Source organism: Lacerta agilis, chromosome 10, assembly GCF_009819535.1.
Source record: "Lacerta agilis isolate rLacAgi1 chromosome 10, rLacAgi1.pri, whole genome shotgun sequence".
Classification (NCBI taxonomy): Eukaryota; Metazoa; Chordata; class Lepidosauria; order Squamata; family Lacertidae; genus Lacerta; species Lacerta agilis.
The window spans coordinates 57,674,765-57,698,068 of NC_046321.1; the positions used below are offsets into that span (position 1 = coordinate 57,674,765).

Below are 23,304 nucleotides of genomic sequence, written 5' to 3' on the forward strand. Positions count from 1 at the left end.
AGCGAACCCAGTTCACCAGATTACGAGTCTACCGCTCTTAACCACTACACCACACAATGTTTCCTAATGACCTCTCTCCACATCAAACAGAGGGCCCGCGTGCAGCACCCCCGATCCTACGTGACTCCCAGCAGAGCGCTCTGGACCCCCCCCCCAAGACCACCCTCCTAAGTTGCGAACCTTGAGGTTCCCGCCAAACCTCAGTTCAAATAACCAATTGCGACTGGGGAGCTGGAGTCAGGGGAGCAGACCAGGTAAGGTTAGGGTCCGCTCTTTAAGCATAAAAGGGGGTGTAGCCTACCTGGGAGTTCTCAGTTGGCACCAGAGCTTCACTTGCCCTTTAGGCCTTTTGTTGCAGGTTAACTTCTTTACAGGTATGTGGGCAATGCTGAAGTCTTACGATGGTTGCTGTTAAAGGACCGGGAAGTAATTTCACTTGCACTGGCAGGTTTCACCTTCCCCGTAGCAAAACATCACAATGATTATTACTCATACAGTGGTACCTCGGGTTAAGAACTTAATTTGTTCCGGAGGTCCGTTCTTAACCTGAAACTGTTCTTAACCTGAAGCACCACTTTAGCTAATGGGGCCTCCCACTGCTGCTGCACCGCCAAAGCACCATTTCTGTTCTTATCCTGAAGCAAAGTTCTTATCCTGAAGCGTTATTTCTGGGTTCGTGGAGTATGTAACCTGAAGTGTCTGTAACCTGAAGCGTCTGTAACCTGAGGTACCACTGTATATCCAATTACCCCTCTCTCTTTTTTCTTTCTTTTTCCGAAAGCAGTTTACAGTAGTTGCACTAGGATGCCATGCCGGCAAACTTTCATTTTAAAACTTCCTACCTTTTTATCTTCCGGCCATGCTTGCTGTGCTAAACCACTGCTTGTTTCTCACAAAAGCAGAATGCTGGTTTCTGGTGTCCATAGGAAAGATATGGGAGTGGCTACGTCACTGAGAAATTGATATATTTTGGCACATTGCCAAGGGACTTTTGTGCTGTATTGCATTAGAAGCAGGAAAAAAGTGAACTCGGATCCTTGCACTATCTCTGTGCTCACACTTTTTTCAACTCATGGTAATAACTTTAAGCTTTACAACCAAAATTATGATTACGGCAAAATATTTACACAGTGACTCAAAACAGTAGTAAAAGTTTCTCTGACTCAGCAAGTTTGATTCAAAATTTAAGAAGAAAGATGACTGTCTGGGACTTAACTTCCAGAATCTTGTGAGTCATGTGGCTGAGGCAAGAGTTGTTTTAAAATACAAGGGGGGTTGGGTTTTTTTTTTTTTAAATTGTCCTTGTACGTTGTTGTTGTTTTTTTTAAAAGAGGAGGAGTCAAGCTGAAAGATAATAGGAGGTCCTTGTCATCATATCACAGTATTTAAACTTAGTTTCTCAGAGTGGAACAGCTGTTTCTACAAGATAAATCAAAGGGTAGCTTATTTTAAAATACTGTAGTCATGATTTTAAAAACCAGAAAAGAAAAACTTTTTATAACAGTAAAGTTGCTATTTAAGTTGCAGATTTTTGCAGTGTTTTGGGGAGCTTATGGCTATCAACTCATCCCCAGGATTGAAGAGTGTGGACTGACATGTTCTCAGGTATGTTACAGTTTTCTCTATATCTGTTGTCTCTGAATAAGTAAATTTAATGCTGATAACTAGAAGCATCTGATATACTCATGAAAAACTTCTTACATGTGCCAGTTTTCAGGTGGGGGATGTGCATTTCAACAAAAAGAAACATATATTCCGTTGAGCTTTCCCTAAAAAATGTAAAATAAAAACAGGGCAATGTTTGATACTAAATACTTAGTAACACAAGCTTTCAGGAATTGTTATTTCCAAATATTAAAAATATAAAAGAGGAAATGAGAGAGAAAAATCAGACAGATATAAATTCAGTCCATATTAGGATAGTGTGCAGATCACTTTGATGCTGGTCATATTTGCTTATAAACTATGAACACTGATGAAATTAACAAAACACTGTGAGTTCCTTTGTGCCTAAACTGAGCACAGAATTGTTTTATATCCTCACTGACTATCTGCTTTCATACCAAGCACTCATTGATTTATATGATCAATGAAACTATTTGAAAATAAACTAATTTAGGTCAAAACTTTATTCCTGTGGGCTTGTGCGCTTCTTAGGCTTGGGCTGTGCATTGGATATAAATGAGAAAAATAAACAGCACCGCTACAACCCTTTCATTTTCAGCTTGAATGACTGTTTTAAGAATACTGACTTTTAAAAGTATCTCCACTTGGGGGCAGTCCTGCAGATATGCTGAAATAGAATGCAATTTGAGTAGTGAAGTGAGGCTGAGCGGTTTATGAAAGCAAAGTTTTCAGCTGAGAGCCACACAGTGTTAAGAAGTGCAATGAGTTTGCTAACAGCAGGTAGCTGCAACAAAATGTTCTTTCTCAAAACGGGACAGGGTTTCTGCTAACCAATGCTTCCAAGCGGGATATGATTTAAATGATTGATCCTCGGCACTGCAAGGCTATTCAGCATGGACAAAGGACTGGAGCTCAGTTATAGATTTCCATGTCAAAGACAAGTTCAGTACCTGTCATTTCTAGGGCTGGGGAAGTGCTGAAACCATTAAAAAAAATTAATTGATTTTTCCATGTATACTTCTTCTAACAATATATCTTTAACAATGTTTCATATTTCCACCCTCCTCCCCTGGACTTCCCCCACACTCCCGTTTTGTTTTATTCCCATATTGTTCACCCTGCGTGTTGTTTCCCCCAAATTTTCCCAATACATATAGTCTTATTTTTTGTTGTATACAGTTGCGATTGTTTACTCAAACCCTGCCAATGAGTCCATTTCTTTATGTTGACTCTTCATATATGTTGTAAATGGTTCTCGTTCTCTTTTGAAATCTTTGTTGTCCTTTTCATGTAATTTTTCTGTTAGTTTTCCCCTGCCATTGTTCTTTCGCTGGTATTTCTTCTGTCTTCCAAGTTTGTGCTAATATAATTCTTGCCGCTGTTGTTGCATACATAAATAATTTCCAATTTTCTTTTTTTACATCTTGGTCTAAAATTCCTAGATTCTTCACAAAAGTCTTTTTAAACATCCCCCCCCCCAATTCATTATATATCATTTCCCAGTAATTTCTAATCTTTTTGCATTCCCACCACATATGATAGAATGTACCATCTTTTTCTTTACATTTCCAACAAGTTTTTGATCCCTTTTTAAACATTTTGACCACTTTCTCTGGTGTTATATACCATCTATACATCATTTTCATATAATTCTCAATCTGTAAATTTTAGATTCACCTTCCACATCTTTTCCCAATCTTCAAATTGTATATTATGTATATTATGACTTAAATCCTGAGCCCACTTTATTTGTGCTGACTTTACCATTTCATCTAACATTTCCCCATAAAGTAGGAGATTGTACATTTTTAAAAGTAATTTCGTGTCACTCTTGATTATCTGTTTTTGAAAGTTTGAAACTGTATAACTAAAACCTTTCTTATTGTCTTCCTTAAACTGTTCATTTAATTGTCTATGATGTAACCAGCTTTGTAAAAAGGTCTTCAATTTCTCATATCCTTTCAGCCTTAATCCTTTTTCTGCCTCTATTAATAATTCTCTATACGTTGGCCAATTTCCTTCCTTACTAAGTGGTTTTAATGCTAATGCTTCCACTGGCGAGAGCCACCATGGAGTTCTTGGTTCTAGAAAGTCTTTATATTTATTCCAAACTTTTATAAGTGTTTTTCTTATTATATGATTATGAAAACCTTTATGTTTTTTACTTTCCCGTACCATAAATATGAATGCCAACCAAATCTATTATCATGTCCTTCCAAGTCCAGTATTTCATCTCTTTCTAATTTAATTCAATCCTGAATCCACGTGATGCATGCTGCTTTGTAGTATAATTTCAAGTCTGGAAGGGAAAAGCCTCCTCTATCTTTTGTATCTATAAGTATTTTATATTTTATTCTAGGCTTTTTCCCATTCCAGGGAAGTCTGAAATCTTGAAGAGCTACTGCTAGTCCTTATAAGCAGTGTTCAGCTAGATGGTGGGATTTGTGTTTCACATTTACAGAAAAAAGGCTAAACTCACTGGGTAGTTAAAAAAAAAGTTTGGAACAAGCTGATTTCCTTCTGGAAAACTATCATGAATCAATTACGATTACTCTTGTTGGATAACAGGAGTCACTTCTTGAAGGGCTGATTCATCCTTCATTTTTTGGTGTCTTGCTGTTTGTTGACTCCCTGCTGCTGAATGTGACTTGCTCTCATTGAAAGTTATTGTGAGGTGATGAAATCTGGCAATATGTCGAAATCTCATTGCTATTAAGCTTTAACGGCTGCTTCACACGTGCAATTCATCAAGCGATGCACACAGTTGTTAATTTCTTATACAATAACTAGGTTTTTTTTTAGAAAATGAAATGAAACATTTTCCAAAACTCAAACAGAGCGCACTGTTGAGTTCCAGCAAATACGGCACGTTGTGGTCAGATATTGTATAGCTAAAGAATGCAGTGCCTGAATTCACCCTTAAACATACCTTTCTTGAGCAACTTGTGTCATGTGTGAGTTTTGTTCATATGGGATAGAACATGAAAGAGAAATCAAAATCACACTGCAGCCAGTGAAGATTTTATATCTGTGTTAAAACAGAGGTAGCAAACATCAGGGCTTTTTTTAAGTTTGGGAGGGCAGTGGTATAGTGTGTTGGGGTAGAGGGGCAATGGCCCCTCATGCAAAAAGGCACTCCCACAACAGTTTCCTTCATGTGACTGAGTTCCTGCTGCCTTCTGGGCCAATGGGGAGGCAAGCCATGCCTGCACTGGTCCTTTGGGTCTGGGGTGGTGCCTCCTTCTCCTTGTGGCCAGCGAGAGGACACCCCTGGGCTGGTCAAGCTGGGAGAGCTGCCAAGCCGTGTGGCCAGCACCACCAGCAGGGGGGCACAGTACTCGGCCCACCCCGGGCACCAGCAACCCATTCTATGCCACTGGCAGGGAGCAAACTATGTGGACTAGAAAACAGCCCCGCTCCATCATAAGCAAGCAATTCATTCAGGAAGTGTCTACTGATGAGAATGCCCTTGGATACATGTTTGAAATGCAGAACAAGTCCAAATTGACAGAGGAGTATTGGAAGATAACCATCTTAGGTTGTTCATTTAAGCACCCAGCAGTACGACATTCCCCTCATTAAATCAGTGGTTAAATTATACCCTCTGCCATAATTTCAAATGTTTTAAAAATACATTAATAGAAGGGCTCCCCCCCCCAAGCTGGAGCTCACCTCTGAGGAGGGGGCCATCCGACACCTGTTTTCCTAGAAAAATAGCACTGTTTAAAAGTATGGTCCACTGATTTGGTTTTTCAGTTTCTGCCATGAAATCCTGAAACTTCAAGGTGAATTGTTAAGAGAGAATTTTATGCAGATTGTGTTTTCATTCAGTTTATTCTCTGTGCTCAGTCTGCATATTAATTAGTACAGGGCACCCACAGCCCAGCCCACCAGGAAGACTGACCTTTTCCTGCTTTTACATGTGCAGCTTTTCTGTTTCTAAAAGCAATACATGCGACTAAAAATGAAATAACTGCAAAAACTGGCGGCAAGCCTATTTTAAAGGTGTTGTAGGTTAACTCACCAGGTCAGTTCATTTTGGACCCCTGATAATTTGGCAGCAAATGACACACTTAGTAGTGAGTAACAACCCCCCCCCCCCAAACAATGGGACTTGCTTCTGAGTAAACATATAGAGTATTATCCATCAGAGTATTACAGGGAAACTCCATGGTTTTAATCATATCTTTATGTTGCTTACTCTTTTTTCACAAAAGTAAAAGTGCTAAAACATGGATCTCTCTCCCTCTCGCGCTCCCTCTCTTTCTCTCTTTCTCTCTCTCTCTGAAAGAATATAGAGGAGGAAATAATCAAGGTAAGCTGGGATTTCCCTGTCACAGGAAAGTTTGTTTTAAAAACAGCAGCCAGTGAATCATGACGGAGTTCTCTCCCTGTTGTGACTTTGGCCTCTTAACCTTTAATATGGCTCACCTAGGTAGCCTGTAACCTGTGTGTGTTGAAACCTGCACAACATTAACACCCGGGGAAAGCTGTGATCATGATAATTTATGGGCAAATACTTTGCAGTGGTTCAGGCTTGTGGCTTATGGCTTTAGGCTATTATTTATTTAGTTATTAAATTTTCATACCGCCCTTCCTCCGAGGTGGTTCACAGCATAAAAAAATACAAAATGAAAACAAAAAACCAAAACAAAATACATAATACATAATGAAACAAGACCAAAAACAAGTGATAGACCCTCCCTCCCTGCAAAGCATTTAAAAGCATTTAAAAGACCATAGTCCAAGGCCTGGTTACAGAGAAACATATTCTCCCGGCGCCTCAAGTTATGTAGGGAAGGTGCCAGGTGAGCTTACCTGGGGAGAGCATTCCACAGACAGGGAGCCACCACAAAAAGGCCAATTTTTATGTCGCCACCTTCAAGATCTTTCATGGAGGAGTCGCATGACGAAGAACCTCAGATCATGATTTCAGGGTCCGGGTCGGTTTATTTGGGGAGAGATGGTCATTGAGGTACAGCGGTCCTGAGCTTTATAGGTCAAAGCCATCACTTTGAACTGTGCCAGAAAGCTTGATGATTTCTCCAGCATCCTACTTGAAAGCTTTCTTCTTCTTCTTTCCCTTTCCTGTGTTGTGTTGTTGTTGTTCAGTCGTTCAGTCGTGTCCGACTCTTCGTGACCCCATGGACCTGTCTTCCACTGCCTCTCGCAGTTTGGCCAAACTCATGTTAGTTGCTTCGAGAACACTGTCCAACCATCTCATCCTCTGTCGTCCCCTTCTCCTTGTGCCCTCCATCTTTCCCAACATCAGGGTCTTTTCTAGGGAGTCTTCTCTTCTCATGAGGTGGCCAAAGTACTGGAGCCTCAACTTCAGGATCTGTCCTTCTAGTCAGCACTCAGGGCTGATTTCTTTAAGAATGGATAGGTTTGATCTTCTTGCAGTCCATGGGACTCTCAAGAGTCTCCTCCAGCACCATAATTCAAAAGCATCAATTCTTCGGCGATCAGCCTTCTTTATGGTGCAGCTCTCACTTCCGTTCATTACTACTGGGAAAACCATAGCTTTAACTATACGGACCTTTGTTGGCAAGGTGATGTCTTTGCTTTTTAAACTGCTGTCTAGGTTTGTCATTGCTTTTCTCCCAAGAAGCAGGCATCTTCTAATATCATGACTGCTGTCACCATCTGCAGTGATCATGGAACCCAAGAAAGTGAAATCTCTCGCTACATTAAAAGGTTTTAAAAAGAAACAATCAATCCATTTCTTCCCCTTCTATTTGCCAGGAGGTGATGGGACCAGTGGCCATGATCTTAGTTTTTTTGATGTTGAGCTTCAGACCATATTTTGCGCTCTCCTCTTTCACCCTCATTAAAAGGTTCTTTAATTCCTCCTCACTTTCTTCTGTGTTGTAGAGGGCACCTAATCAGATCAAAGCTCTGCCTTGGTCATGCTTGACCTTTCAGACCAAGATATGCAGACCTACAGGGAGCGGGAGATGAGTGCAGGTTCCCATTGATCACTTGCGTTGGCAAAGATCCCTTAGGGCTCCTTACGCATCTTTAGTTCCAGCATTCTTTGCTGATGACCTACAAGTGTCTAACAAACATGTTTGCTTTGTTTGTTCTGTGCTCTATTAAAAGTCACAGCTAGTCCTGGGAAAGAAAAGAGGACTACTTGGAGTTGTCCTTACTTGCCCGCATATTTCCATGCTATTTGAATCAGCAGTGGAATTTTTAAGAGCGCAGGATTTTGTAGGTTAAGTCACATCATTCATTTAAAGCACTCATACCGTTTTGAGGCTGAATAATAATAATAATAATAATAATAATAATAATAATAATAATAATAAATTTATTTGCTGCCCATCTGACTGATCTACCCCAGCCACTCTGGGAGGCACCCAACAAATTAAAACACACCAAGACATCTAACATTAAAAACTTTCCTATACAGGGCTGCCTTCAGGTGTCTCCTAAAAGTCAGGTAGCTGTTTCTTTCCTTGAAATCTGATGGGAGGGTGTCCCACAGGGTGGGCGCCACTACCGAAAAGGCCCTCTGCTTGCATGTACACCATACACTTAAAAGCACTGCACTGGAATCCTGGAAACTGTAGTGTACAGAGCTCCAATTCCCAGCACGCTTAACAAACTACAGTTCCCAGGATTCTTTGGGGGAAGACCCGTGCTTTAGCTGTATGGTGTGTATGTGCAGTGTTGTGTATTGATTCAAGGGTTATAATATCTGTATTACTATTGTCTGTATTCACATTAGGGGAAAGGAACAGCTACTATTGGTTCATTCAAGTTGCTGCATTTGGATCCTCAGTCTTATTGGTTCCCACCAAAAGGCAGCTTTGTGATTGCTTGAGATTGTTCCCTCCAAAATGTATCCTTTCTAGCCAGTCTTTCTGTCCCTATAAATGTAGCATCCCTCTCCTCAGTTCCCCAGTCTTGTTTGTCTGCATAAAGAGTGTTCCATGAAGAAGCTGTCTCCTGCCTGCTATGTCAGAGCTGAAATCACTTGCTGAATCACGATCCCCACGTTACAACATTCAGCACAACAGTCATGGGAACTGTAGCTTGATAAGGTTGTAAGGAACCAATTCTCAGCACTGTTAACACAGCAGAGTTCCCAGGTTTCTCTGGTGCAAGCCAAGTGGGTATAAGAGTTCTTTAAATGCATGGTGTGGGTGACAATAGCGAGAGGCTATAGTACAGTGGTTAGAGCAACTGCTTTACATGCAGAAGGTCTTGGGTTCAATCCCTGGCATCTCCACAGAGGGCTGGGTGAGATTCCCTGCCTGAAATCCTGGGCAGCCACTGCGAGTCATTGCAGGCAATATAAGCTAGATGAGCCAACAGTCTGACTAAGTCTAAAGCACCTTCCTAAAACATTCCTATGATTTATTTTTCTCTGAACTGTGTCGAGGGACTGTGCTTGACATCCACTCAGGGCTTGAATTTCATCCCCACTTTCGGACTTATCACCAAAGGTTCACCCGACTCCAGGCTTCCTCCTCATTCTGGAATGCGCCTCCCCCTAGCCAAACTATTTATATACCGCAAAAAAGAGATTTTCTTCCTTGTGTGATTAAGTTAACCACCGCAAATGGTTTGCAGGAGGTCTGTCAAATATATCCGCCAGAACGGATTATGGTGGTAAGTGGAGGTTCCACTGTATAGATTTCTCCCATTCTTTGTTGAAGCTTTGATCCTCCTGGTTTCTGATTTTCCCAGCCATTTTTTCCATCTCCGCATAATCCAGTAGTTTAGTCTGACAGTCCACCCCAGCATCCTTGCAACTCTTGTAGCATATATAAACAGTCTTTTCAGTTCTTTCGGTATCTCTGCACCTACAGTTCCCAACAAAAAGGCTTCTGTTTTTTTTTAAAACAAACATTCTTTTAACCCCCCCCAAAAAAATTCATTGCGTGTCCCTCCCTCCCATTGAATAATGACACGTGAGACATTATATCGAATTAATGGGCGTAAAGGCCACAACTTTATTGGTTACGGATGTTGAGCGGTATTTGTTTAGGCATTGGATCATAACCACTATATCTGACCCCAACCCGGGTGTTGGAGGTCCGTGAAGGGTTAACCACCAAGGGTAGCCCCACTGATGCTTATCAAGTGGAACTCCCCCTGTGATCACCGTTGGTGCGTGCCTTAGGCCCTAACCTCCCTAGGCTTCGGACGGGACCACGCCCCCGGAAACCTTTAATGGAATACCCCTTCCAATGAGGGGCAGGTGATGGCGCTACCTCCCCTTTTTACCTCTATTGATGTTATCCAATGCCTAGTCGCCAAACCAAAAGTTGTGACGAATTGCTACGAGGTAGGCGAAAAAACCCGATTTGGCTAGTCCAAATGGGAAAAAGTCCTACCAGGCCCCCCAGCCAACTGGGGCAACCAACCGGAGTCCATAGCAAGGTCAATAGCTAACCTAAAGGGTGGGTGGGCGGGAGAACCGATGCAGCTGGGGGCAGGGAAAAGAGGGGGGGGGAAGGATTCCCGCCATCTCCTAATAATAATAATAATATTTATTATTTGTACCCCACCCATCTGGCTAGATTTCCCCAGCCACTCTGGGCGGCTTCCAACAAAAATAAGATACAAAAATACCACACATTAAAAACTTCCCTGAAAAGGGCTGCCTTCAGGTTTTTTCTGAATGTCAGGTAGTTGTTTATCTCCTTGACCTGTGATGGGAGGGCGTTCCACAGGGCGGGCACCACTACCGAGAAGGCCCTCTGCCTGGTTCCCTGTAGCTTTGCTTCTTGCAGTGAGGGAACTGCCAGAAGGCCCTCGGCACTGGATCTCAGTGTCCGGGCTAAATGATGGGGGGTGGAGACGCTCCTTCAGGTATACAGGACCGAGGCCGTTTAGGGCTTTAAAGGTCAGCACCAACACTTTGAATTGTGCTCGGAAACGTACTGGGAGCCAATGTAGATCTCTCAGGACCGGTGTTATGTGGCATAGTTAAAGGCATGCCGGCCACGCCCCCCAGCTGATTGGTCGGCCTTCGGGGGGGGAGCGGCGGGAATCCAGCCAATCGTGCAGGGGCTGTGTATCAGCCCCTGCACGCGTGCTCGGGTCGTGACGCCCGCAACGCCACCTCCTGCTCATGGGCGGAAGCGGCTTTGTATATCATTTCCCAGTATTTCAAGGGAATCCTCATGATTAGATTCAGGGGGGTCCTGGCTGCTTTTCAAGGTCTGTGACATGTTAGGGATCTGGTTCGTCCTACAAGGACAAACCTACAAGGACTCCATACCTGGCTCCAGTTCAGGGCTACGTATGACATCAAACGCTGCACAGTCATGCTCTTAAGACAGTTTGTGTACCCTTTTGGAAATGCGGAAGCCATAATCAGCATGTTTGATTGAGATCATTTAAGGCAACATCCCCTTTCCCTCAGAATGCTTTCACAGGTCTTTTTTGATAATTACTGTTAGCATTTTATGCATTACTTCCTTGTATAATTCCAGTACGGGCGATAAAAAAAACACTTGTCTTTTATTTTGTTTCCCTTTTAAACTTCTTCCTGGTTTGTGGATTGGTGTTGGCACTCAGCTTCTTAAATATGGCTTCATCTTAGCTATATATATCTTGGCTAGTAGGCTGAGCTAAGGGACAGTCCCTGGTAAAGGTGAAATCAAATCTTCCCCATGACCCTGCAAAGGCTACAGTTCCTATTTCCTTGAAAAAGTTGTCTCAGTGGCATTGGGATGTGTGTGTGTGTGTGTGTGTGTGTGTGTGTGCACATTCTGGTGGTGGGCAGGGCAGAAAATGCTTATGCGTACAGGGGACAAGTCTCTAGGCACACTCACCTGTCCCTCTCTGTCTCTATCCAGGCGAGCTGGAAGCTTTTTTCAGAGATCAAGGGCACCTGCTAGCCAGGTAAAAATATCCAGCTAGGGTGAAAACAGGGCTGGTGAATCAGTGGTGTAGCATGGGAAGGGGGGGGAGAGTCAAGGGTGGTTGCCCCAGATGCAAAAGTGTTGGGGGCGCAACATTTCAATACCTGGTGCAGCTGTGCAATTCCGTAAGTGGGCTCTGTTGAAAACAGCTTCTCCATTCAAACCAGGAAATAACCTCTCCAGACAAAGGAATGATTCTTCTTATCTCTGCAGCTGCGACCCCCTGGGTGATGCAGATGCTGTTAAGCAGTTGAATGTGCATGTGTACTCCATCTGTTTCTCTCCCTCCCATCCCCTCTGCGTTGCCCCGGGCACTGGGAACCCACGCTACGCCACTGCAGTGAATAGTCTGGTCTGGAGAGATGTAGCCTAGGAGGGTGTGCAGCCTGATTTTAACCAATAGGTGGGGCTGTTCCTTAGCTCAACCTATAGCTTCCACTTTGACCTAAGATAATACAATCCACCAGCCAGGAAGAAGCTTAAAACAAAACAAAGAACTTTATTGCTGATAACTGACCGGAAACAGTAAAGAAAAACGAGAACAGAAAGACAAGTCCCATACTCATTGCATTATAGCATTATAAGTTTGTGGGTGCCTTGACCTGCCTTCTAATTCCTGGACCACACTTCTAATTACTGGGTGCTGGACACTGGATTTAGCATGTTAAAATCAAGCCAGGCATGTTCAGGAGATCACCTAGGATGGGCCATTAAGGAAGACAAAAGGAAAGTGATAAACCGTTAGGGATCTTGCACGAGAGAGGGGTCTTTCCTTGAGTTGGGTAGACCCGTAGTAGAGTTTCAGATTTGCAGTTTGCCCTCGTGTGTTCTAAAGGAAAAGTTGGGAAGCTGTGAGGCAATGGAAAAGCCATCTAGGCAGCTGCCTAGTGCAAAAATAGGAGTTATGGAAAGGGGGAGAGCAAGGCAAGCTGCAGAGCGACAGGCAGGAAGTCTGATGGCTGCTTGAACTCAGGACTGTGCCTATGAGACCCTCTTGAATGTAATGCTGTACACCCCTCTATCTGAGATTCAGGTTGTATATATGTGTAAATAATCCATATATGATAAAGACACCACAGTCTTTGCTGTGCCTCATTTCCAAAGGAAACACAAACCCCAGGCAAGCGTCTAGAATCCCTGGAATCTTGCGCGGCTGTGGCGATTGGGTTGGTGTGTAACAATAGCAATTTATCTTTGTACATTTATTTGCCTTCCCTTCCTCAAGATCCTGATGCCATTAACGAAACACCAAATAAATAAAAAATAAACGCTCAAGCAAATCCACACCTGAGAAGTGAGAGTGTGTGACTTCTGCTCCTGGCTCGTTTTACGTGTGATGAGGAACACACATTTAATATGCATGCAAATTATATTGTGCCCAGCTTTACTGATAAGCAGAGATTTCAGGTCCCTCTTTATTGTGTAGAGAAGAATGACTCAGTCTTGTTTTCCTTGTACCAGGAAATGGAATCTGACTTTGCAAATCAGGCAGTAAATCTAACAGAGATCCATTTCTTATCTCTTTGACACTATTAGCAATCATTACCATATCCGTGTGTGTGTGTGTGTGTGTGTGTGTGTGTGCTTATACCCCTCCATCCCCCCCAAACAAATTCCATTGATGCAAATAGACAAAGAGCAAGAGAAATAAAAAAAATTGTGTTTGTTTTGTGTAAATCCTGTTTCTGCAGTCCAAAAGATCTCCCCCAGATTGGCTTGTAAGAAAATTAAACACGGTGAAAGCATTTAAAAAGAGAGCTGCAGAACAGTGACATAAACCATTAGACCTGCAGTAAATATAACTGAATTAAAAATAAATAAATCGGAAACATAATTAGACCCTTGCCCTAAAGGATCAACAAATATAAAAGGTGTTTCAATTGGCACAGTGCCGTGGAATGGTATGGGCAAAAAACTACATAATTCTCACTGCCTAGTAAGCCTCATTGGAGAAGACATTCTCAAGCCAAGGGACAGCATGGAAAAAGCCCTTTTGCAAGTTGCTGCTTGCCTCACCTCTGAAGGCAGGAAGACTTGGAGAAAAGTCTCAAAGGATGCTCTGAATACTCCGGCAGGGTCCTGTGGAAGAAGGTGGAATACTGGAGCTAAAAGGTAAAGGTAAAGGTACCCCTGACCATTAGGTCCAGTCGCGGACGACTCTGGGGTTGCGCACTCACCTTGCTCTATAGGCTGAGGGAGCCGGCGTTTGTCCGCAGACAGCTTCCAGGTAATGTGGCCAGCATGACTAATCTGCTTCTGGCAAAAACCAGAGCAGCGCACAGAAACGCTGTTTACCTTCCCGCCGGAGCGGTACCTATTTATCTACTTGCACTTTGATGTGCTTTCGAACTGCTAGGTGGGCAGAAGCTGGGACCGAGCAATGGGAGCTCACCCCATTGCGGGGATTTGAGCCGCCGACCTTCTGATCGGCAAGCTCTAGGCTCTGTGGTTTGGACCACAGCTCCACCCGCGTCCCCCAATCCTGGAGCTGGAGACTGAGTAACCCAACCCTTGCTCTATGCAGGAAATTCAGAACCAGAGCATCGCCATATGCTTGTCTAGTCTCTGCTTGAAGACTTCTAACAACGGAGATCCTACTACCCCCTAAGTCAGGAGCAGGGAACCTCTAGCCCAGGGGCTGAATGCACCCCCCCCTGTCCTCCCTATATGGCTCTCAGGACTCTCACCAGCTCAAACCACTCAATGGCCCCGCTAGGTAAGAGGTGCATGTTGTTGGTATCCATCTGTCTCAAGAGACAATGGAGTGCGCCTTCGAGGGTGAAGTCAAACTTCTGTGTTAGCAGCAGACAACCCAGCTGCTTCTGCTCAACCTCTCAGTGCTTTAAGTAGTATTGATCATGTTATCCTTCTGGACTGCCTCTGCAGGATGGGCCTCAATTGTGCTGTGGCTCTGTTCCAACCTGCAGAACCGTGTCCAGAGATCAGCTCTAGAAGAGTTCTCTCTCTTTTTTTGGCAAATTTATTTATTTGGTTTTACGTATTAAGATTTACATTCTTTCCACAACATCTTACATAAAACGAGATCCCCACAAATCCCTAGACTCCCCTCCTTTTCTACTGCACCTTATTTATAATCATCTCAATTTTGTATCTTCATAGCATCCATAGTTTCACCTTACATTACAAGTGTTATTGCAATCCCACTAACGTTTTTAACTGTTTACAGTGGTCTCTTAGGTAAGTTATCAATTTTCCCCATCCCTTTGTTAAAGTTTTGGTCTTCCTGATTTCTGATTTTCCCGGTCATTTTTGCCATTTCGGCATAGTCCATCAACTTGATCTGCCACTCTTCTCTGGTAGGGACTTTGTCTTCTTTCAATCTCTGGGCTAGTAACATCCGAGCAGCTGTTGTCACAAACATAAACAGTCTTTTCTGTTCCCTTGGAATTTCAGCACCTAAAATTTCTAATAGAAAAGCTTGTGTGTGTGTGTGTTCTTTTTTTTTGGGGGGGGGATGTTATTTTAAACAGTTCCCCCCCAATTCATTATATATCATTTCCCAGAATACTTTTGCTACCTTACATGTCCACCACATATGATGAATGGTGCATTTTTTCTTGACATTTCCAATAGATATTTGCACCTGTCTTATACATTTTTGCTAATTTACTGGGAGTTAAATACCAATGGTACATCATTTTTGTTATGTCTTGGGTTCTGGGAGCAATAAGTCCAGCGACACTTCTTCGTGAACAGCTCTTTATTGTAAGGATAGGACAAGACTGGGGAATAGGGGGCAGGGGAATCTCTATTTATAGACACACTGGTACAGAGAGGAAAGATACATTTAAGCGGGAACCAATAATATTCAAACGTTCCGGCGGGACCCAATCAGGCTGTGGATTGTGCTTGTACTCTTTAAATTGACCAATGGCATTACTCCACCTGGCTGACAGAATGTCTTAATTAATACACAACAATTTTCATATAATTTTCTGGAAGGGTTCTCTTTGGCCTTTGTGTGCGTAAGCTATGGGGGATCCACAGGAACAGAAGCTGATGCCCACATGCAGGTTCACTAAACTCATATCTCCACCCTCCCGGTATGAAAACAAAGCCAATTAAAAACCTGAACTGAACAAGAAAATGTAATAAACTGGGCACACCTAAGAGGGGCAAGGCCAACCAGTGGCATGTGGTCAGTGGACTAGGGGGACTTGTCTAGTTCCCTAGATGTTCCCGGTAAATTAGAGTATTAAAGTATCAAAGCCTGGTGCCACCTTCCCCAAGGGCAGGGAGCTTCTGCCTGGCTTAGGGAGGGAGGCAGGATGCTCTGACGGGGTCTAAGAGCCCTCCCACCGATAACAGAAATCACTGGGTTAAAGCTGACTGAAAGTCCAGAGGGAGCATTATTATCAATATACAATGGGGTGGAAGCTTCGCAGGCTATTAAGGACTTGCTCACAAATTTATTGACAGCTGCACAGATTAGGATAGCCAGGAAGTGGAAGGGGCAAGCAGAATATAAAATGGGAGAATGGTATAGAGGTGTGGGATATAGCTATTAATGATAAATTAACATGTGCCAAGATGAATGATTCTGAAGAGACATGGAAGGTGTTTGTAGAATTTGTACTGTTAAAATGGAAAGGGGTCAGACCATCGCAAGAGGTGTTGAATTTTTGGGAGGTTGGATAGTTACAATGGCATGGTCTCAGGGGTGGGGTGCACATTTTTATTCTTATTTATTTATGATTATTACTTTGTCAAGGATGCGGGTGGCGCTGTGCTCTAAACCACAGAGCCTAGGGCTTGCTGATCAGAAGGTTGGCGGTTCGAATCCCCGCGACGGGGTGAGCTCCCGTTGCTCGGTCCCAGCTCCTGCCCACCTAGCAGTTCGAAAGCATGTCAAAGTACAAGTAGATAAATAGATAAATAGGTACTGCTCCGGCAGGAAGGTAAACAGCGTTTCTGTGCGCTGCTCTGGTTCACCTGAAGCGACTTAGTCATGCTGGCCACATGACCCGGAAGCTGCCTGCGGACAAACGCCGGCTCCCTTGGCCTATAGAGCAAGATGAGCATGCAACCCCAGAGTTGTCTGCGGCTGGACCTAATGGTCAGGGGTACCTTTACCATTACCTATTACTTTGTCAAAATAAAAGTAATACTAATTTAATAAAAAAGAGTGCTCCTGCCACATTCCCCAAACCCACCCAGCTTTGGGAAGGAGGCAGCAGGGTTCCAGCATCCTGTGAGAGATCCAGCACTTCTTTCCCAAAGCCCAGGAAGCTTCTGCCCGGCTTCGGGAGGGAGGCGCAAAGAGCCAGTGTGGTGTCGTGGTTAAGAGTGGTGGACTCGTAATCTGGTGAACCGGGTTCGCGTCCCCGCTCCTCCACATGCAGCTGCTGGGTGACCTTGGGCTAGTCACACTTCTCTGAAGTCTCTCAGCCCCACTCACCTCACAGAGTGTTTGTTGTGGGGGAGTAAGGGAAAGGAGAATGTTAGCCACTTTGAGACTCCTTCAGGTAGTGATAAAGCAGGATATCAAATCCAAACTCCTCCTCCTCCTCCTCCTCCTCTTCTTCTCACATGCATGATGTCAGGACATTGCCCCCCCCCCCATCATCCTCACAAGCTGCTGTCTCCAGCCCTAACTGTTCCCCTATGGAAAAAAAAATCACTGCACTCCATTGATGCTCACCCCTGGTGGCCTGTTTGAACAGTGCCCCCCTTCCTTCTTTTCCACAACACCCTTAATTATTACAGCATGTGTGTACACAGTGCGATTGAGCAAATTATACAGATGGGGGGGAAAGTACTTCTTGGGTAATTTATGAGTCATGTTTTGCCTGATTCTTCTGCTGAATGTAGGTTAGCGGGTCACCACAAAGAATTCTCAGAAATGAATTTCCCCAAATATCCGGAGTTCTTAAAAAAAAACAAAAACCACACACACACAACCCAAACAAAGCAGAAGTAGTCAGCCACACCATCCTTGTCCTGCTTTGGACTGGAACAGTTTCACTGCTTGTATAGCTGTCATTGATTTGCTTGCTTTTGTAACTGGATAGTGTAATGTTGTAAGCTGACCTCCGGTGAAGGGTGGGTAGGAAATCTTAAAAATAAATGCATCATTTAATACTAACAGAAAATATATACATATACACATACAAATATATATAATCACAAATACACACACACACACACACACACACACACACACACACAGTGCTTTTTTCTGGGGGGGATGCAGGGGTACGCATACACTAAACATTTTGTAACTCTAAATTTGGCCTCATTGAGGGGCAGTATTTCAATATGGGTAGGAAAATGAGAGTACCCCTAAACATTTTTTTAAAGAAAAAAAGCAGTGTGTGTGTGTGTGTGTATATGTGTGTGTGTGTGTGTGTGTGTGTGTGTGTGTGTGTGAGAAATGGTATTCTGCCAGGGAGTTTCGGAATTTTCAGTCTGCCTATGTTTTTGCATAATTGAATGCAAGTTTGTGTAAAATTTTATTTATGCTAACTGATGTCAACCTCGACACAGATCTCATTTCCCCTTTGCTTGCCAAGCTTTTGCTCTTTGATGGTTTGATGCATAGATGCAAATAAACACATCTGAATCCTGTGGAGGAACTGAGGCAAAGCCTATCATTTGGCCAATTAAGGCAGCTGCCTCAGGCAGCTTTTTTTTGGGGGGGGGGGTTGCAATAGGGGGTGGTCGTGAAAGGGCATCAAACAGTCAAGATCCGAAAAAGTACTGACTGTTCTCAAGAGAAAGACTGTGCTTTTATTCCCATGAAGCCTAGTAGCTTTAAGCAGGTTTGCAGCCAAAAATCTTGATCTTCTGAGAGAAGGCAAGATCGTTGATTAACCAAGGAACAGATCAGATCAAAGGAACTGCTCCAGTTGTCCTCGTGGGATCAAAGAACAATTCTAGATGTAGAATAGAAGTGAGGGACATCTGGCACAGGTCCCAGTTGGACTTGCAAGGCTGTGTTATTCAGGGGACCCAAAGAGACCAGCCCATCCTCACCCCAAGTTGGTGCCCTTGTGCATTAAGAACTTTGACAGGTGAGCAGGGCAACACAGCTGTCAATCATCTGATGTCATAAGGACAGAAAAGGTTCTGGGCCAACATTTTCTCCCCACTGTCTTTAACCCAACGAAACCAGTAGTTTTCTGGAAATCTAACTATATTTTGAATCCTGGTTGCAGGTTGTTTTGGTCCATTAAGGGGTGGGAAAACTGTGGTTTTCTAATGTTTGCTGGACTCCTCACCCCCACCACCCCTGACCCATGGATATGCTGACAGGGGCTGATGGAAGCTGGGATAACAACATGGGGGGGGGGACACAGGTTTCCCATATCTATCCCAGAAGAACAAATAATTCTACCTTCTTTTTTAACGATTGCCCTTCTCTGCCGCTGATAATGTGTGAACATATGCTTGTCATTGCCATACATAATAACTTTGTAAGAAGTGTCTTTTATTCCTTAGACACACAGTTTAAAAATTAATGACTTTCCCCCCATTTTTCCTCCTTCAGGGATTTCTTTGCAGAACACAGACTTCTAGTAAGTATAACCTTTTCATTGTTCTAGAAATTAAAGTATCCAAATACTAAAGTCCTAAGTGGACTTCAAAGCTGCTTCAGAGCTTTCTCCCTGAAATTTCCGGCTCAGCGGTAGACACCACCACTGATTCTCAACCGCTGTCTTGCCGAAATATATGACAACACATGAAAGGCTTGAATAGCAGCCTTACATCTAATATAAAAATGGGGCCTGGTTTTTACACAGAGACACTATTAAGCAAAGGAACGCCTCCACATGGAAACTAAGACTTATACATAAGACCTTAGTTCAGCTGTTAGTGACCGATACAGAGAAATTATCATTCCATCACAACTGAATATATGTGCTCCCTACTTTCTTAATGCCTAATGTCAGCAGCAGCTTTCAAACTTTCTACCTCCATGGGCTGCTATCCACTTCTGCATTTCTCTTCCTGTCTATCCCAGGGATCATAAGATCACAGAATTGTAGAGTTGGACAGGACCGCAGGGGTTATCCGGTCCAACCCCCTGCAATGCAGGAATCTTTTGCCCAACGTGGGACTTGAACCCATGACCTTGAAATTAAGAGGGATGGATGGCCCAACCTATTTCTAGTCTATAACTGTTTCATTCAAGTCCCAGTTTTGTGTGTGTGAATAAAACAAACATGCAAAATTTGCATGTAAACTTCATGCACTTTGTACATATGGCAAACACATTCTTCCTCCAAAATGCACATTTCTGTTTGTTTTTCAACACCTCTCCCAGTAAAATATGCATTGTTATTTTTTAAAAAAAAATACTGCAAAATTTTGAGAAGTGCTTACTCTGGTGGATAGCTGTGTTCTGATTTGCAGACATAAATCAGAAACCAGCAAATTAGGTCAGGCTGATTTAAAATGCTCGCCAAATGATTTTATCTTCCATCCCTAGCCTATATCACAGAATCCTCTGCGTCACAGAGGACTCTTGGAAGAGGTGTATGTTCTAGGAAACCCACTCAATGCATATAGAGAGTCTGTCAGACATGTTGGGTCTAATCATCTCAGGAATCGTATTGCACACTCTGGAAGATACCAAACCCTTCTGTGCCACAGAGCTTGTCGTATTATTTATTTAATTTAGGAATCGCTTCCCCTAAACAACCCGAAGTGATTAAACCATAAAAACATCAACAGTAAGAACATCTCTAAAACAATTTCAAGTCCAACCCAGATAAGGATCGAGCCAGAATATAAGGGACAGACACCTGCTTCTCCATCTCTCAAGAAAGTTGTGATAGGCAAACTGCCTTTGGGAGAAAGGTGTCAGTCATTGTTGATCTTCCTTCTGAACAATCCCTGATAAGCTTCCATACATCCTCAGGATTCCCCAGAACACGCTTATAAGAAAATTCCCATAATAGCCTTGGAAAACTCCTAAGCATGGCAACTTGTGGCATTCCTCCACAGTGAGTAGCACGCATTTGCAAGAATATCCACATTCAGTAGTTCTTGTACTGATCTGATGATGGTGATGATTGTATTTTGACTTACTGGTCGCTTAGTACAAAAAGCCTCCAAGCAACTTTCGAAAAAATTAAAAGCCCAAAGATGCCCCAAACCTAATAATAAACCATCAATTAACCCATCAGAAGAAACTCCAGCACAAAAAACATTTAATCCAATAGGCCCTCCATCAGATTGCCATAAAGTCGTGTGAAATAATATCAGTAGTAGTATTTTAAAATACTAGACAACGCCAAACACCGATGGGCTTTCTCCAGGGCTCGCTTTAATGCTCTCCCGTCAGCCCACCTAGAGGGACGATACAACAAGATTGCGATCGAACAAAGATTGTGTCCCTGTAATAGCAACGAGATAGAAACTATTGGGCATGTTATTTTACATTGCCCATTATATCGAGATTCAAGAAAAGAACTGATTGAACCGATTCTGAGGAAACTGCCTGGTAGCATAGATGATACCTATACCAGACTTCTCCTAGCAGATAAAGACCCCGAAATTACCAGGGCTGTGGCAAAGTACTGTTACATCGCGACTAGAATCAGACGAGTAGTGATGTCAACAATAGACTTCGAATTTTAACCTCGATGGAACGATAATAGTTAGCAGAGACCAATGAATTTAAATTTTAAACACTAAAAGGCTGAAATTTGGCTTGGGTGTGGGCGTCGGTTTTATGAATTGGCCCGCATTCCTGTTTTTGTTTGTGGCATAACACAACCTACACCAATATGTGGTTTTATAAATTGCTTTCTGGTCCTTGACCGTAATAAAGATTTTACTTACTTACTTACTTACTTACTTACTTACTTACTTACTATCAGTAGATGAGAAATCTTTGTGTCTGTGATAACCAAAATATTCAGACCAAATGGTTTGGAAGGCTATGGTGCCCTCTTGTGTAAATCTGCCATTTAGCCACAGCTTTGCAGGAGTCCTTCCACTTTGGAATTCGAATCCTGAATCCAATAATAATTCCCCAGAAATATTTAATGGGCTTGTCATTGGAATAAGAAACCCCCCAACATAACGAAGTGTGTTACAGTATTAAGTTAGTTCCCCCACAAGATAATCAGAGCAGCTCAGGTCCTGTGGGCCAACGGCAAGGAAACTTTGGTTCATCTGATATTGGACTCCTGAGTGGAGGGTGGGAGAAGCTCTGGAGCCTGACTGCCGTTTCCCCAGGTAAGCTACGCCTTCTATTGTGTGGGCTGGACGGTTCCTCCCCTAACCTGGCCAATCCCCCTGGCAACGCGTCCCCCAGGTGGGATTGGACACTGGCTGAGGTAGGCGGGGACCACAGGTATCCAGCCTGGGGAAGGCGACGCCAGCCCAAACTGGCAGGAGCCGCTCTGGGGGTCCAAGGAGGCTGCATGCGACCACACAGAAGTCGCTCCCCATTTAATGTGGGGAACGGTCATTAGTCTTTTCTTCCCTATAATGGGGTGTGTGTGTGTGAAGTGGTGACTCACCCCCCTGCGGCAGCGATTCCAGGGTCCCCTCTTAAAAGGGGTTATATAAATGGGTGTCACTGGCCATACACTGAAAAGTTGTCGGTGAACTACCCTGTGTTCGCGGATATGGGCTAGGCTGCCTGCACACACTTACGTCTCGCAGTGCACCCCCTTATCCCATTTACCCTGATGAGCCCCAGTTCCCCCCAGCTGGGGGGCTGGGAGGGATACACGCCCAAGGCCTAAGCCAAGGTCTTCCTGCATTCGGAAGTTTAATAAAGTTGTGGCCTAATTTTAATTCCATATATTGTTGTCAGAGTCTTTATTCCTTCCTTATGATCCCTTGGGGATGGGGCTGTCGCTGCCTGGTTACACAAGGATAATTTTAAGAGAAGCCTCCTGCCAACGAGCAGAGACTGTTCGTAGGGACAGTGCTTTTAAAAACATGTTCATGCACCTTTTATATATATAGGTCTATTCACAGGTGGTATTCTTAGCAGCTTCTGCTATCCTGCTGCTGCCTCTCTCTCTCCTGTCACCCTGAGAAGCATGAAGCTGTGGACTGTAATGAAGTGTGCAGGACAAAGGCAATGCTCTCTCCTCTTAAGTGTTAAGGGGACACTACATCTCGAGGGTAAGTAGGATTCAATGTGGAATCTCTGCAACAAACAGGTCGGGCGCCATTGTGGGATGGTGACAACGCCTACCCTGGGTCTGGCAGTTGTGCTGGAGGCAATGGGTTTTCCTGGACTTTGGTAAACCCTTTTGTCAGGGACCATGCTGAGGAAGGCTGCCCTGAGGAAGAATGGTGGGAGCCACCCCTTCCCCCTGACCCTGAATCTTCCCAGGAGCAGGAGGGCAGTATAGATTTGGAGCAGTGGTTCGCAGAGGGGCATAGTTTGGAAGGTAGGAGCTGGGAAATACTGGATGGGGAACAGCTAGCAGAATAAACACTAGAAGAGAGAGAGTTAACAGATTCATTCCTCCACTCAGCCCAAGGTCAAGAAGGGCCCAGAAAATCTCAGAACAGAAATAGGGCCAGATTTAGGTTTGATGAGGCCGTAAGCTACTGAAAGTAATGGGCCCTTTATACAGTATGTCCAGCTGTCCTTTGTCAACAACAAATTGTCGCTGTTTTTTGTGTGTTGAATATATGCTATATGGTAATTTATGGACCTAATAGGTATCTAAAGCCATTTGCACATAACAAAATAGGAGCCTACAAAACACTGTTGCTGTATGTAGGTTTTATTTTATTTGTTTTTTATTTTATATTTTGGAAATGTACATCCAGGTTTTTTTCCCTTTAAATTTTT

The 23,304-nt window shown here is 43.5% G+C and overlaps 1 protein-coding gene across 1 annotated transcript in view; it reads left to right on the top strand.

The window, feature by feature from the left end:
- The first annotated feature begins 1,508 nt into the window (after positions 1 to 1,508).
- IL17REL (interleukin 17 receptor E like) overlaps positions 1,509 to 23,304 on the top strand; it is a 47,891-nt gene continuing 26,095 nt past the window's right edge. The window contains exons 1-3 of the mRNA XM_033163525.1: positions 1,509 to 1,605; positions 19,021 to 19,048; positions 22,473 to 22,622. Of these exons, the coding sequence (XP_033019416.1) occupies positions 22,538 to 22,622 (85 nt within the window). The 5' untranslated portion in view covers positions 1,509 to 1,605; positions 19,021 to 19,048; positions 22,473 to 22,537. The remainder of the gene's footprint in view (positions 1,606 to 19,020; positions 19,049 to 22,472; positions 22,623 to 23,304) is intronic.